At 42.4% G+C, this 14,884-nt stretch overlaps 1 protein-coding gene across 1 annotated transcript in view; it reads left to right on the forward strand.

Annotated features, from left to right (window-relative positions):
- The window catches only part of ADAMTS17 (ADAM metallopeptidase with thrombospondin type 1 motif 17), a 190,859-nt gene that overhangs the window by 26,075 nt on the left and 149,900 nt on the right, over nt 1-14,884 (forward strand). Inside the window, exons 4-6 of the mRNA XM_014946094.1 lie at nt 2,721-2,893; nt 13,798-13,881; nt 14,462-14,619. Of these exons, the coding sequence (XP_014801580.1) occupies nt 2,721-2,893; nt 13,798-13,881; nt 14,462-14,619 (415 nt within the window). The remainder of the gene's footprint in view (nt 1-2,720; nt 2,894-13,797; nt 13,882-14,461; nt 14,620-14,884) is intronic.

Here is a 14,884-nt window from a genome sequence, read left to right on the forward strand (position 1 = left end):
CAGGAGTCCCTTTACGCTGCTGCTCTCCAGAAATCACACCTTTCAGAGTTTTGTACAGCTGCCTTCTGCAAAGAGGTGCCGAGTGGAGTCGGCAAAGCTTCGCCAATTCCTTCATCTGCCTCTGGAGGAGAGAGCACGCCGGGCAATCCCATGGCAAATGACCATGGCATGACCTCTTCTCCCCGGAGTGCCTAGTGTAGTGGGTTCCTCCTCTGACACAAGCCTATAGGAGGTTTACACCAGCTGAAAACTTCTAATTTGTTAGGGAATTACCAAAATAAGAATTTGATGAGCAAGTTCTGTAACTTCCAGGAAGGTTCTGATTGCTAGCAGCAAGACTGGAATCATTTGTCTTCTCTTCCTTTCTGTCTGATTTCTCCCCTGGTATTTAAATGATAACTTTCAAAGTACTGCAGTTAAAGCTGCATGGCTGTGCAGAGGGAGGGATGGGTAGATGAATGCAATGAAATGAATAAGCAAATAAAAAAATATGAGCTTTTTCATACAAGTTTAGTGAAATCGTCTCCATCTCATAGTCAGCAAATCAGAGATACATTAATCTTTTCTTCTTTCTGGTGTAGTTACTCTGTTTTATTTTGTTGCCTTTCTACAGCGCTTAGAAATATACAGATTCCCTGCTCTGTGGCAGCTTTGTGATGATTGAGCACTTTACTGCAGCTTTTCTGCAGTCCATGTGAAAACAAGCCTTGAAACTATTTTCATCTTTGTGGCTGGCATGTAGCTTCCGTTATTTACGAGCACCCAAGTTTTCATTTTTTGCTTGTCCACAGGCTCCTGTCTGTCTTTTTAGACCCAGGGGGGAGATTTCCAAACTCTTTTTAAAAAGATTCAAATCAAATTTCATGGTTGTTTTCTCAGTTTAAAATATGCACCCAGTGTTGACAGTTGATGCCTTGGGCAGAAAAGCATGTGCAGAGCTACACTGGATGACTGCTAGACAATTCCGAATAGGGATATGGGATGGACATGTGCAAATGTGTGTATTGACAAGGCAGAAAATGTGTGAATTGGCAGAAGGCAGGGAGTCCATTTCAGGTGGGCTTTGGGGGGCTTCCAGCTGATGAAGTTTATCACCCTCAATACACGAGGGTCCATGAGGGAAAACTGACGATCAGGGAAAACTGTGAATGCATTTATGAGCCTGGGAAATAAGGGGAATTCAAGATGAATTGTGTTAAGGGAGCTGGTAAACAGGCTGTGGAAAAACAGCATCAGATCTGCCTGCTGCAGGATGGTGCTTTGTTAGGGGAGAGGGTCTGAAGTTAAATCTACAGAAAATGAGAAGGGGATTCTCTGCTCTGGGAAATGAGCAGCATGTGTAGTGTGACAGGAGAGGTGTCTGTCTGATCACCCCATACGGTCTGTCCCGTGTCACTTTTGCATGGAATGTTGTGTTTATGCTGTTTCAGGACCTGTTGTGTGCTCTGATCCCTTTTTCATTGGAATAAACCAGCATTAATGTCTCATCCATAGTATATTGCAGGCTGAGCAGTGCGCAGATGTGATTTCAGTGAATCTTGGCAGTTTGTTTCTTATTGCAAACTAAATTTGTTTTAATGACTTAATTTGCTTTTCTTTCATTTTACAATTGAAAACATGAATACATTTTTTGTGACTGCAATGAAGTGAGCAGATTCAATTTCAGATCTGAACTTAATTTCTCCTTTGTTCATACCTCGGCTGCTTTGCACATCTGCCTTTGAGCTGTGAAGCACGTTTCACCTTTCAGTTTAGAAGAGGAAAAATTACACTAGTCGCTTAGTTTGGAGGAAGAGAGGTTTAACTTCTGTGTTTTAATTTTTATGTTAACAGCGGCTCACCACTGCTTCACTTCATAGTCCTTAGAATGTGTCCTTTTCACAGGTTCTTGTAACTTAAGTTCATTAAGGGTCAGCTGGTCTGGGGAGTCCCCTGCTTTTGGTACACGTACCACAATAAAGAGGCATGTGAGCTCTGCACGTAGGTGGCCAGTGACTGCAGCTGCTGGTGCTGGCGCTCGTGCCAATAGCAATAAATGAGCAAAGAAAGCTTGAGAAGGTCTTATCTAGCCTGACCTTCTGCACTTCTGGGTTTCATCCAGAGACTTCTGCACTTGGCCAATAATGCATGTTCCAAAACAATCTTACTTCATTTAAAATTTTTGCGACTCTATCTTGCGTTCTGTTACATTGCTCTAATAACGCTGGTAGCAAGTAAAAATGCAACCGATGGAAATATTGACTCCAGGAATATCTTACAGCTTCCCTGGCTAAGGAGAACGTGCAGAGTCTAGAGCCCACATTGCATCCCAAAGCATGGTCTCCTATCCTAAAATTTTCTTCAGCAGATTTTTCCATAATTAGCACTTGTTCCATTAGAGTGGAATGTTACGCTTTTCAAAAGCAGGATTTCCAATTTCTGAAATTTTTGCAAAAATATGACTTCTTCTTGGTTTGAATTACAGCTAATCTTTTACTGTCTGAATTTCTTCTCTTTTCTCGTCCTCTTTCCTATTTGCATGTAATCTTGTGGTTTTATGTAAATCTGCATACATAGGTATAGATGTACTTGGAATGGAACCTCTTGGTTGCTTCTTCATTCTTTTAATCACACTTTAATTAAAGGTCACTGCAATCTGAATGTGCACAAGAATGTTTGTTGAAAAGAGTATAAAAGTTTTATTATGATCTGCCAGCCTTAATAACTATTTTGACTTTTAGAAAAGAAGAGACAAAAGAAAATGAAATCAACCAGTGACTGGAGGGAGAGAAGAAATGCCATTCGACTTACCAACGAGTACACAGTAGAAACTCTGGTGGTGGCAGATGCTGATATGGTCCAATATCACGGTGCGGAGGCTGCCCAACGGTTCATCCTCACAGTTATGAATATGGTAAGTAGGTGCTTTACTCTCAAAAGAAGAAGCAAGAATAAACAGATCATATCCAGGGTAGGTCAAAGCTGGCTTCCTTGACAGGTGAACTGGGTAACTGTTTTGACCTTAAGGTATGAGGAAAGGTTTTGGTTTTCTTGTGTTGTGTGCCCTTTCTCCCACAACTGTTCTAATTCCCTGTATTTGTTCAAGGACATCACAATAAAATGCTTCTTTGAAACCGAAATTGCAAATTTTCAGTTAGGAAATATTCCATAATTGTTCAGCAGTGGTGTTTTCTACCATGTTTTTGTACTGTTGTGATTTACCTTGAAAGAGAATATCCCAGAGTGGACAGATGGTCTTGTCTCATGTGGTGTTTCTTGGGCTCCCAAAGATTTCCATGGCATGCCAGTTTCATAAGGGATACTTCTCTGTAGGTCATTGTTATAGCAGGCAGTCAAATTGTTATTGAAGACAGCAGTCATGTTGATTTCCAGCAGAAAACCTGGCTTTAAGTCAGGGAGAAACGCTTTTTAGCTCTCATTTTTACACAAGGAAAATGGCTGCCTCCCTTGCTGTAGAAAACATGGCAAATCTATCACCACACTGCCAGTTGATCCCATTCTCTTTACCCCAGGACCTCTTGTGCTATATGAAGTGGTGCTGATCACACCTCTGAATAGTTGATGGAGTTGGGTTTTAGAAGCGTTCTAGAAATTCTGCAGAGAATCTGCCAAGAGAGAGGAGAGCCTTTTGAAATTGCAAGCTCCTGTGAAGTGTGGGTGTTAATTTGTTAGCTGTCCTAGGATTAACTTCCTTCAGTCTCAGTTGATAAGGGAACACAAAGCCTCTCACAATGAATGCTCACTCAGTCACTTGTTGGCAGTGCCAATAAAGAGATAATGGCTAAATTGGATGTGGACACTGAAAACTCTGCTTAGAGACGGCAGGGGTCCTACCAGAGGCATTTGCACACGGAAGTCTTGGAAGAAGCACGTATTCGTCTGCCCATGCTATTGTAACATCCAGGAACAGCTCATTCTCCTGACTACTGCTCTGTTGTTGCTCATGAGCAGCAAATTGGCTTGGAAAAAAGAAACAACCCAGTTCTTAATAGTAATTGACTGGTCATGCCTCCCAGTGAAGAGCTGAGTGATGGATGCTCAGTGCATAACCCTGCTATGGGACAACAGCTTTTCAAGAGGTCTTGTAGTCCTTTATCAAGCACTGGTGTGAGGGAGCTCTCCTGTAGTGAAATGCTTTGCTGATTAAGGAGGGAGTTTGTTTAACTAGTCTTTTCCATTAACAAGCTGCTTTTCTGTGTCCCTTCCTCTACCTTTTATTTTTCCCTTCTCCCATGCTGTGACAATAGTCACTTAATAGGGCTTCATTGTGTCTCTACATTTATTTGGATGGGTTTGTCGGAAATGTCTTCTTGCAACAAATCCATTCATGTCACCATCACTTTAGGGTCTACTTACTGGCTTTCTTGCATTTAAGGATGTGTTTGCCGGGGGCACAAGGGCCTTACTCTTCTCAAAGCCGTGGTCTTCAACTTTTCAATTCACACACCAGCTTTCCAGTGAGTGGGCAGAACATAAGTTCAGCTCTCAGCAAATCTACTTCTCAAGTCACTTTTTGAACTAGCGGAAGTGAATATTCAGATGTAACATGTACACTGACAGACCAAGTCCTAAACAAAAGATGGCTATGAATACTGTTGTCTGTCCAGGCTGAGGAGTTCTGCAGAACATCTCAGCAACATCAGCTTGCCAGGTGTGAATATATATGTGTGGGGAGGTGCTGCTGGATGGGTTGGGTTCTCTTAACCCATTTACTAAGCAAATATTGAAGCTTAGTTTCCAATGGATTTGGCTAATGGACTTTTAAGCTAGGTTCTGATGCTGTAGTGTGAGCTCACCCCTTTACTAGACACAAGAGAGTGCACATGGAAGAGGACTCTTGGCTGAGGAACACATTTATCTGACATCTCCTAAGGTGCAAAGTCCAGCTGAAATGCTTCCCACTGTTAAGTCATTGCTCCTAGGGGCTCACCCGTGTGTTTTTTCTGATGTCTGATAGGATTTGAATTTGTTTCAGCTTTCAGAGGAGCACCAACAGAGTCTCTTGCCTTTGTCTGGCCACCTACATTCCCACGCTTGTGGGAACATAATTTACTCAGGCCTTTACCTGAGGGAAGTGGTTGTGAGTGGCTGGCAAGATCATACCAAGGAATAATAACAGACAAACATGTAGATGGCATCATTGCATAAATCCTTCATTCTATAAGCTATAAAACAAGGTGAAATTCAAGGAAATCAAAGGGGGTTTTAACTTTCCATTTGCTATAATGAAAGCTGATCTTCATCCCAGCAAAAAAGGCTGAAGAATAATTCAGAAAATAAATTTCAGGGAGAAGGGATGGTCATGTGGTTTAAGTAGGCCTTAGCTGAGCTCGTCACTCAGCTATACTCTTTGGATAGTGCCTGAACCAGCCATGATGAATCTCTGCATGGTAGGTCCCATCTGTAAAACTGTGAGGATGAGGAATAGTACAACCCGAACTCCTTCGGGCAACGTCTGTTACGTCCTTCTCTAGTGCAGGGTCAGTTGTGCTCTGGGTGACTGCGCAAATGAAGACCCTCCTGGCTGCTCAGGATCTTTATTTCCTCCCTGCTTTGACAGGACACTTCCATCAGCCTTCTGTGACTCTTAGCTGGGGGACAGGATTTGCCCCATGATATTAGGCAGTGCTTATTCAGCTACACTGCAGGATGGCGGGCTGCCTCTAAAAGAAACCAGAATGTTAATTTTGGCTTGGATGCTTGCATTTAAGCAAATAGAACATTACTGGTCAGGGGTATATTAACTTAACTCCTCTCTGTAAGCCATTACGTTTACTGTCAAACCACAAAACAAGCATTAAGAGGTCTTATTAATGCATTTTATATTTATAGACATTTTAAATAAAGTGATCTGCCTTAAAGTATTTAATATCTATTTATGTTACAAGAATTTCTGAAGGGAAAAAAAGTCAGCATTACAAAATACTGTTTTATTGCTCCCTTGGTAAATGAGAATCTTAGGGAAAAAAGCCCACCACCCTCCTCTAGAATAACAGCTAAGAAACACAGCAAACCCCTTTTTCAACCCAGAAATAACAGGTATACTTCAAATAGCAAGTGCTGTGTTTTTAATGGTATTCTGTAGTTCTGACCGTCCCCCTGAACAGAGAATAGATTTGCATTAAACTTACTTGTTTTTTCTGAAAGTCATTGTAGAGGTGCAAGCTCTTCCATTTAATAAACTAATATTTGAAGTTGTAAGACAGATTTTTCCAAGATCATAGAAGAATTTCCCTCTAAGGTACTCTGTAATGTATGAGTAGGAACAAGCATGGCTCCAGGGTTTTGAGTTCACTTTTTTTTTAAGTCACCACCTCTAAAATGAAATCTTTTCTTGTTTTCTGGCAAGGTGTTTGATTCAGCACAATTTTCCTAATGGCAATTCCTCATGGCTTTGTGATAATGTTAAAAAATATAAGCTGATAAAGAAGTTGTCAAATGCCACCGTTTACATCTGCAGCCTTAGCAAGGCAGTGAGTTTATGGGCACACTGGATGTAAGGACATGGACATAGAGAGATCTCAGCAGAATTTAAGCAGAAGTGCAAAACCATCTACTTAAATATATATGTGCTGATTTATTTTTCTAAGTTAAACTCCCTTGGTATTGAGCTTTTGCACAGTATTGCAGTGTTTGCATTTCAGTTCTTGTCTTCCCTTTGCATCCTTTGGCTTGACTGCGTCTCCCATTTCCTGCCTTCGTTCATGCCCTTCTTCAGTAGCCACCAGTGTTTAGAACTTCCTCTAAAATCCGAAATAAAGTGCCTTTGTGGTAAAACATGCTTATTTTGCTCACCCATTCTGTTAGTCTGCATCTGGCCACTGTAAATTCTTATTGCATTTCATCCACGTGGAGCCTTTTGCAACACTTCATGGCTTTATCTAAAGTGAACTTCAGGTTTCTCAGCCAGCAACCAGAAGACCAGTGTGTTGGCTTTCTCTTTTCCTCTCTCTCCCCTGGGTTCCTGTGTATCTGCTCACAATAGCTCTTTGCTTCAGGAGCAGCTTCCGAAGCGTGAGGCATGTACTGCTTTCTTGCAGGACCTTTATGCTTTTGTTTCCTCTTGTGTTTTCATCTTAGAGAAATGGCCAGTAAGCCAAAAAGAATTTCTCTGTCCTCATAGACCAGGCAAACTGCACTGGCCTCTAATGTGGCTGGTCTTCATAACTTATGCCTTCAGCTTCCTGGAGAAAACTTGGATTCAAATGATTCTGAAGTGTATGATAAATGAGGTATGAGACCCTTTGGAAAGTTCTGTCCATGGCCACAGTGTTGTTAACAGTGAGGAGTGACTGGTTTCAGCTAGTACCTGAACAGCAAGTTGTGAATGTTGCCTCCTTGCAATTCTGCAGAGCTTACTTTGCAAACTAAGTCCCATTCAGACTGACCCTCTGAGTGTTTAGGGACAGAGATGTCTGAATTTCCGAGACCACAACATAATAATTTAAAGCCTACTTTCTACGGGTTTGAAAACCTACAAAAAAGAGTTGTTTGGAGGTTTTTTTTTTTTCTCCCCTAAGTGCATTTTTTGTGGTTTTGGAATAAATTACAACTGTGGCTTGGTTTTGAGCTTGCCTTTTTCTGAGAGAATACAGCATTCAGGGGTAAGTTACTGTAGTATGTGTTAGTTCTCCTGCAGCTGTTGCTAAGCCATGCGATTAGTGTGGAAACCCTTTGCAGCAGCAAGCAGTAACTTGAAGTTAGCGATCTTTTGGATGTCATTAAGAGGGAAAATTTTTATGTTGTTCTTTAGGAATAATACTGGTTTACTCTCTGAAGCCTTATTTTACACTCTGCAGATCATTTTTCGTTTTGGATTTCCCCCGTGAGAGATTTTTCTATGTTAAAGAAGCAGATAAAATCATTTTTATCATGCATGCATTGATGGATTTATATCTCTGTGCTCTTGGGGACTGGTACATAAAGGCTCCAGAGCTGCCACTGATAGTTGGCTCCCTTACCCCGATCTGGAATTTACATGATGGGAACAGGGATGTAAGGGAAAATGATATAAATATTTGATCACTATCTACAGATTTCTATTTTCACTCCAGCAGCCCCAGGAGAAAGAGTTATGTCAACTGTATCTTATAAAGAGCCATGAATATGTACTTTTTCATAATGTTTAATGGGGTAATTTGAAAGCTTGGCTTTAGGTGGGTGTTAGAAATCCTATAGCACTTTTCAAAACAAGTGAAAGACAACCTCAGGAACCTGACTAATGCTTCTGCTCTCCAAACGTCGTCCAGCAGCCAAGGCAATGGGGAGGCCCTTGCTTGAGTGCAATGCTCAGGGAAGAAAAAAGAAAAAAGTCAATTTACCCTCAGGGTTGCTGTTCTGAACTCCAAAACATCTGAAACACACACGTCTCCCTCCCACCGTGCACCTGCAGAGGAAGCTCTTGAGAATTAAAAAAAATTAAACTGATGTCGTTTAGTTCCTCTCTTAGTCCAATTCCTCATGTCTAGGTTGTGCTTTATGCATGCTCGGGCAGGCCTGGGCAGCTCATGCCAAAGCTGCATTTATTCTGTCCCTTCCATGTCAAAGCTACAAGGAGAAAGAAAGGCAGGAGGAATGCAAACAGAAGAGGAAGAGGAGATGGATGGTCCAGGCTTCAAGTTTTTCTGTTCTCTTTAGGGCATTCTGTGAAGTAAGGCTTTGTCAAGGAAGTGCAGATGAAGGAGGGAGATGTCAGAGATGAGCTTTATTCTTTTTCTTCTTCTGGACTTCCCCTTCCATTTTACTAATTGTTTTGTATGACTCTTTACCGTACCTCTTTCTATTTCCAAACCATACTCTCTCTGCTTCTGACGACTCCTCACAGAATAGAAGTCAATACAACATAGAAGTTCACCTGCAACAGGGCAACCAGTGCTCACGACCACTCTTCAGCCACATTGACAACTTTTCACATCCCTTCCCTTCAGTCCAGTGACCAAAAACCTCCGTTGCTGTTCCAGCCAAGATGCTTTCTGGCACTGTGATGTCCTTTGCATTTTGTTCCACGGGTTTCATGTAGCTGACGCTTGTGTTCCCAGCTGCCTTATTTTATTAAAAGGTTCTAAAATACCCCAAATATTTTTACTTTTTTCCCCTGTTGGAAGTGGTCGCGGCAGCCTCAAGGGTGTGATGCAATTGCAGGCTTGAGGGAGGGTGGCCCACGGTATTGCGAGTGGGAAGGGAGGTGTCTGTGAGTCAGTCTCTCTGTTAATGCCTGCTGTCCATGCAGCAGGAAACCTTGAGAACATCTGCTCTAGGAAGTCCCATTCCTCCTCCCTTGGTACCAATTATCTCAGGCACCATGCTTGGCGCTGTTAGCTCATGTGTCGATGGAAGCCGGTCTGAAGAGCTTAGACAGGCCAGGTCTGTGGGCAATGATTTCCTTGTAGGCTGGGTGAGAAGGGCACAAGTTGGTCACTGCCATGATGGCATCCAATTCCTATCCAGAAAGACCCATGGATTTGAATTCTTTTATTTTAGAGACACCTAGATTCTGTGATAACGCTTCCCTTGGGCACGACCTCCCTGTCACAGGCTGGTTTGACGCTGGTTGCGTGCTGCCAAAATGGCTGTGAATAACCTGCGCTGAACTCTGTCTCTTAGTTTTTTATCACATCATTTAAGGTCTGGTTGTCTTCTTGCTGGGGCTCCTTCTAGCCTAAAAAACTGTGTGATTTGAGACGGTTTGGGTTTTCATTTAAAAGGGCAGCGTTTTGGGTGCAGATCGCCAGGCCCTGGCCGTGAGGGGCTGTGGGGGCCTCTGTGAGGAGAGACCCAGGGCGGCCCCCGGCCGGTCACAGCCGGTTCCAGCCGGCTCTGCAATGGCCCCACCACAGGGCACCACCGAGCCCCTCAGCAAAGCTGGCGGTGCCCCTGGGAGAAGGCATTTGTAAAAGGGGAAAAGGCTGTGTAGGCAGTGAGGGAAAAAGTGAGGGAAAAGGAATTGCCCTCAGCCTGTGGAGAGACCGTGGTGGGGAAGGTGGGTATTCCCTGAGGAATATTGTGGCCTGTGGAGAAGAGCCTGTGGAGGAGCAGGTTCTCCTGACAGGATCTATGGCCCATGGGGAAGACCTGTGCTGCCGTGGGGGAAAAGTGTGAGGAGAAAGGAGCAGCAGATAGGAGCTGTTATGGACTGACCACAACCCCCATTCCCCTGCCTGGCTCTGGGTAAGGGGGAAGGAGGTAGTCAGGAATGGAGGAGTGAAGTTGAGCCTAGGAAAAAGTGATGGGATGAGGTGAGGGCAAGGAGTTGTTGTAATTTATCTTTGTTTCTCGCAATACAAATTATTTTAATTGGCAATAAATTAAATTTTCCCCAAGTCAAGTGTGTTTTGCCAATGACAGTAATTGATAAGTGATCTCCCTCTCTTTATCTCAACCCACCAGCTTTTTTGTCTTATTTTGTCCCCTGTCCTGTTGAGGAGAGGTTGTGAGAGGGAGGCGAGGTGGGTCTGGCAGGCATCTAGTCAGAGAAACTCAAGTGCCATGTGGCTGGTTGCCTCTCAGACTCTGTGTCTCCATTTCACAGCCCTATGTCTTGGCTAAATGCAAGGTCAAATCACTTGTGCAGAGCTGTCTTGCACTCTGTTTTAACTGAGAAGGCCCTCTCAGTATAGTGATGACAGTATACGTCCTGTACTCAGTTGATGAATAAGAGCTGTGTCTGCTTGTGCAAACCAATTTGCAGGCACACTTTTCGTCTGTTTTCTTGCTAATTTGCCTGCAGATCTTAGCTTATTTTGAAAGACAAGTTTGTTTGTGGGTGGAGCGTGAACAGTTCCCAGCTAAATCTGTGTAGACCTTTCTGTATAAAACTTTACAGGGTGGGGATTGTAACAGAAAAAGACATAGAAGAATTAGTGAAGGCAGATGAAGCTGGAGATGTCTCTCCACTCTTCAACTTTGTTCATGAAAGAAGATTGGAAATTACAAATATGGTATTTTGACAGTGTCCTGCAGTTCTGGTGCTGGACCATCTTAAATCACAGTGCTAATGTCTTTGTCAGCTGAGCTTATGATCATACTTTAAATCCTGAGAAACAATGCAGAGTTGTATGAAACAAAACAAACAAAAAATTACTGTTGCTCTGGGAACTGTCTATCCATCTCTGAGGAAAATTTTTGAAACTTCATTAAGAAATTATTTACCCAATATGTGGGTATTGTTAGCTATCATATTTTCTTGCCTTTTGCCAGTAATAAATCATCTACTTAGAGATGATTCATCCTTGGAGTTAAACAACTCCTAAGCATGGCCAGAATATGCATTGTCACTTGTGTTTGCACCACATCTTCAAAATTCTGCACACTGTCTATCCTAAAACATTTCTTGCTGATACACCTGGATTTGTGCTGCAGTGATAATAGCATCCTGTCCTTATCAGAGTCCAGTTGGCCAGCATTGTGGTGTCAGGCAAGTTACAGTGTGTTTACCTGTACACACATTAAAGTACTGATTTCGGTGCAAAGGAACCAGTCTGACTGCATTGAAGCAAGTGTCTCCCTTTTAATGCAGTCAAGAGCTCCTGGACTCAGAAGTCTGGTTCAGCCTCTGAGGCATTCAGAGTGGGGGATGGAAGCAGAGCTAGCTGGAGCACATCTCTGATGAGAAAGGGTCTGTCTCTTCTCCAGGTGGATTGTGTTTGAATGCTTCAGTTGTGCTGAAGTAGAACAGCCACTTGTACCAGTCAGGCTTATTTAGCAGAGGGAAAGGTTATTGTTCCTACTAGGCAACACAAACTACCATCAATCTGGGGCTTCTTTGGGCTCCATTTAAGAGAATAAGCAAACAAAGCTTGAATAAACAAGCAAAGTAAAGCCTCTTTTGCACGCCTGGTGTCTTTTTTGTTTGGAATCCAGTTGTTGCTGCTGCTAGCTAGGTTGGGCTCTTCTGAGATCACTGATGGATGCAAATACAAATGCAGTCGAAGTTATTTCTCTTGTGCTTGGGGAGCACAAGAGAAAAGGAAGAGGGGCTGACAGCTAAACTCTCCAGCAGCTGGTTCTTGCTGTGCATGTTTTATCAGTGCAAACTACCTTTTGAAGTGGTGTTTGTTTCAGTCTGTGCTGGGTCTGGAGGTAGGCAGCTTGTCTCCTCTGATGGAAGGGCAAGCATCTTTATCCATTAGGCTTAATGATAAGAACCTGTTTGCTGTACTCTCATTTTACGAGTAGGAACTTTAATGAATGGTCAGAGCTAGCAGTGAGCCAGGCAAATCAAAGGCATCCATCACAGGCAAATGTTTTTAGCCTCTGTAGTGGTACATGAGAGACTGACTTGATGAGCATGATGCCCCATTGACCCTCTCAGCTGAATGTCCAGGTCTCCATTTACACATAGGTCAACTGTCAGAGCCCTTCTCTGCAAGTGTCAAGTTTATCCCCCCAGGTCTGTAGTGAGAGGCCTTAGCTACTCTACCAACATACCCCCGAGCTAAGCAAATAGTACCAGCACTTGTATGCATTTGTACACCAGCCGCAGGGAAGATAAATGGCTTATTGTGCTCATGCTGCAGGTCAGTGGGTCAAATACTGAGTAGCGTCTGTCTTGCAATCTGTGCCTAAATTATAGGAAACATTTACGTGTGTGCTTAAATCCAACTCCAAACACTAAAGAGCTTAAGAACACTCTTACACTGGGCACATTCCTGAGTATTTGCACAAATAGGAAAAATACCAAGCGTTGAAAACATAATATCCGAAATGTGTTCATGTCTTGGGTTTGTTGTAGGAAGTTAGCTGAGCCTGTGTGATATTTCTAGCCAAACGAGATGTGAGTGAGGAGTATAGCTTACCTGAGGCCAAATCCTGCCTCATGGTAGTCTCTTCAGTGATATTGATTTTATTTTTTTGACTGAGTAGGGAATACAATATTCATCCAAAGGTTATAATGGCGTATTCTAAACCTTTTTAAAAATAAACCCCGCCCTCACCTTTTTTGATATAGTCTAGTTAAAGGATTTGTACATGGAAAAACAGGTGGAATAAAATTCTGGCATCAATTAAGATCTTATGTTCTAACCTATAAAAATGAGGTGAAGTATCTGAACTGGAATGCAAAATCTGGAGAAAGTAGTAAGGTAGTTTCCGGTGCTATTTTTGTATTTCCTGAGGCTTGTGTCATTATGTGCTGCCTTATTACTATTCTCTTATATAAGATATGAAAATAACAGAGGGAAATTGCTTTTCCATTCTATTTCCTGAAGTCTAAAACACACCATTATTTCATCTTGCATTCAGATATCTCTGATATTTAAATGCTGAAGATCCATATTAGTTGGATGCTTCATAACGTATGTCCATGTTCCTGAGACTTTGGTTTATACTTACAGATCATTTGGAATATTTCTCTCCCTTCCTTTGTTGCTCAGCAGCCCTTTTCCTCTTGTTAATTCCATTTGAAAGGATTTTTCTTTCTGCAACGAGCTTGTGTACATTTTGTTTTGTTTTGTTTTTTAATGTTTTTTGCCTTGAATGCTGAATCTTGCTTAGATTAGTCTGTGACAAATTGGTCAGGTAGTGAAGCCAAATGCAGTACCAGGAGCAAACCTGCTGTGGTATCACAAGCATCTTAGCTACACTACTTGGCTTAGTATGTGGAACTGTTAGAGTGGCAATAGTAGCTTTTAAAATTTCTATGGTTTATTGAGTGTAGTAGCCCAACCCATTCGGGATTGTTTTGGGTAATTTTTTGGATGGCTAAATGTCTAACTTTAGTCGTAATTAGTCAATTCAACTCTTACTAGGTTTTGGTATTGTTACTGATATACTGTGGATGTTTTCTTTGCGTTTTAACAGGTGTACAACATGTTTCAACATCAAAGTCTTGGAATTAAAGTCAGCATTCGAGTGACCAAACTAGTCCTGCTCCGCAACCGTCCTGTGAGTTCTAACTTGTTTTTACCTTGCTGCTATGATTGTGCTGTGGTAGTTTCACAGGCAGAGCAGGATCCTTGTGCTGGAGTGGGGGGACAGTGGGGCATGTCTGGCCCCATGATCACAAATTGTAAGGGGTGCACACCACACTACACAAGGCAGTATTAAAGGTGGGAAGTACAAGGGGCTGTGGGAGCTCCAATTCTTTTACTTACGCTTCCTGGTAAATCTTTGTCCACTTATAGTTGCAAACCAGTCTCAGGTGTTAATTGGTACAAAGATTAAAAATTTTATGGCTCTGGTATCGAATACATACCTCCCAGACTTACAAAACTTTTGAATGTAGTGCTGTATTGGAAGCTTATGACTGCTGCCAGCTGATGGAGTTTGCTCTGTAGATCAAATGGCAGAAGTCAGTGCAGATTCCAAAGTCCCTAGTTTACCTGCTCAGATGAAGCTGGTTTTGCGTTTTTTATTCTATCACATCTATATATTTGAGCCTGTGGTATTTCATCAGAGGTCTAATGCTTTATGTAAAGACTGTGACTGATATTTCTTTTGTATCCTTTTTTTTTTTTTCCCAAAGGCAAAGCTGTCTATTGGCCATCATGGAGAAAGATCTCTGGAGAGCTTTTGTCAATGGCAAAATGAAGAATATGGTGGGGCAAAATACCTTGGTAACAACCAGGTTCCTGGTGCGAGGGATGACACCCCTCCTGTGGATGCTGCTGTTTTTGTAACCAGGTATAGTGAGGTCTGGTTTATCAGTTTACTTCAACCTATAATGGCCCACAGTCAATGATTGGGTTGTCTGGTCTAGCAGTAATCCAAGAAAAAGATCTGTTGATGATGATACATTTGCTACCTCCATGCTCTTCGGATGGCTCTGATGACTCCTATGAAAGTGATTTGTCTTGTTTCTGTGTATACTTAACAAGGTTGTGCAAAAGCATCTCTCCTCCTGAACCAGAGCGTTGTCGTAGTCAGGATACAGGCAAGATATGGCTGT

Source organism: Calidris pugnax, unplaced genomic scaffold (genome assembly GCF_001431845.1).
Source record: "Calidris pugnax isolate Ruff unplaced genomic scaffold, ASM143184v1 scaffold134, whole genome shotgun sequence".
Taxonomy (NCBI): domain Eukaryota; kingdom Metazoa; phylum Chordata; class Aves; order Charadriiformes; family Scolopacidae; genus Calidris; species Calidris pugnax.